At 64.9% G+C, this 576-nt stretch overlaps 1 protein-coding gene across 1 annotated transcript in view; it reads right to left on the reverse strand.

The window, feature by feature from the left end:
* Positions 1–130, reverse strand: part of PSMB7 (proteasome subunit beta 7) — a 35,878-nt gene extending 35,748 nt beyond the window's left edge. The window contains exon 1 of the mRNA XM_019541023.1: positions 23–130. Within this exon, the coding sequence (XP_019396568.1) occupies positions 23–84 (62 nt within the window). The 5' untranslated portion in view covers positions 85–130. The remainder of the gene's footprint in view (positions 1–22) is intronic.
* Between the last annotated feature and the right edge of the window lie 446 nt (positions 131–576).

Here is a 576-nt window from a genome sequence, read left to right on the forward strand (position 1 = left end):
GACCCAGCCCGGCCCGACCGACCGCGCGCAGTTGTCGAAGCGGAAGCCGCCAGCCGGCGCCTGCAGCACAGACACAGACGCCATCTTGCCTCGCCGCTACCGCACGAGCGCTTCCGGATCACGGGGTCGCGCTTCCGGCCTGGCTGGAAAGGGAGGGGGAAGTGCGTCACAGGCACAACGGACCCACCCTCGCGCGCCCCCTGCCTGCTTCGTGCGTGTGCGCGCTTTGGGGGGGGAGCGCATGCGCCGCAGGTGGAGAAACGTGGGTGCGGAGGGTTTACACTGTACACACGATGCATACGCAGGCTGCATCCGCACGTGCAAAAACATGTTCACACAGCGTGCCTGCCCACACGCATGGTGCTTGCACACTGTGCACGCATGTGCACCCACAAACATGCTCACACAGCGTGCCCACACATCCACACAAATGTGCTCACACGTGTCCGCACACAAACGTGCTCACACAGCGTGCCCACACGCACAGCCTGGGCAGGGAACAGGCCAGCTTGCACTAGCATTCACGCGCACTCCAGCAGCGGGGCAGGAAACCAGCCTGGGTGTGGACAGGGGTGT

The sequence above is a fragment of the Crocodylus porosus genome, unplaced genomic scaffold (genome assembly GCF_001723895.1).
Source record: "Crocodylus porosus isolate Cpor-Errol unplaced genomic scaffold, CroPor_comp1, whole genome shotgun sequence".
Taxonomy (NCBI): domain Eukaryota; kingdom Metazoa; phylum Chordata; order Crocodylia; family Crocodylidae; genus Crocodylus; species Crocodylus porosus.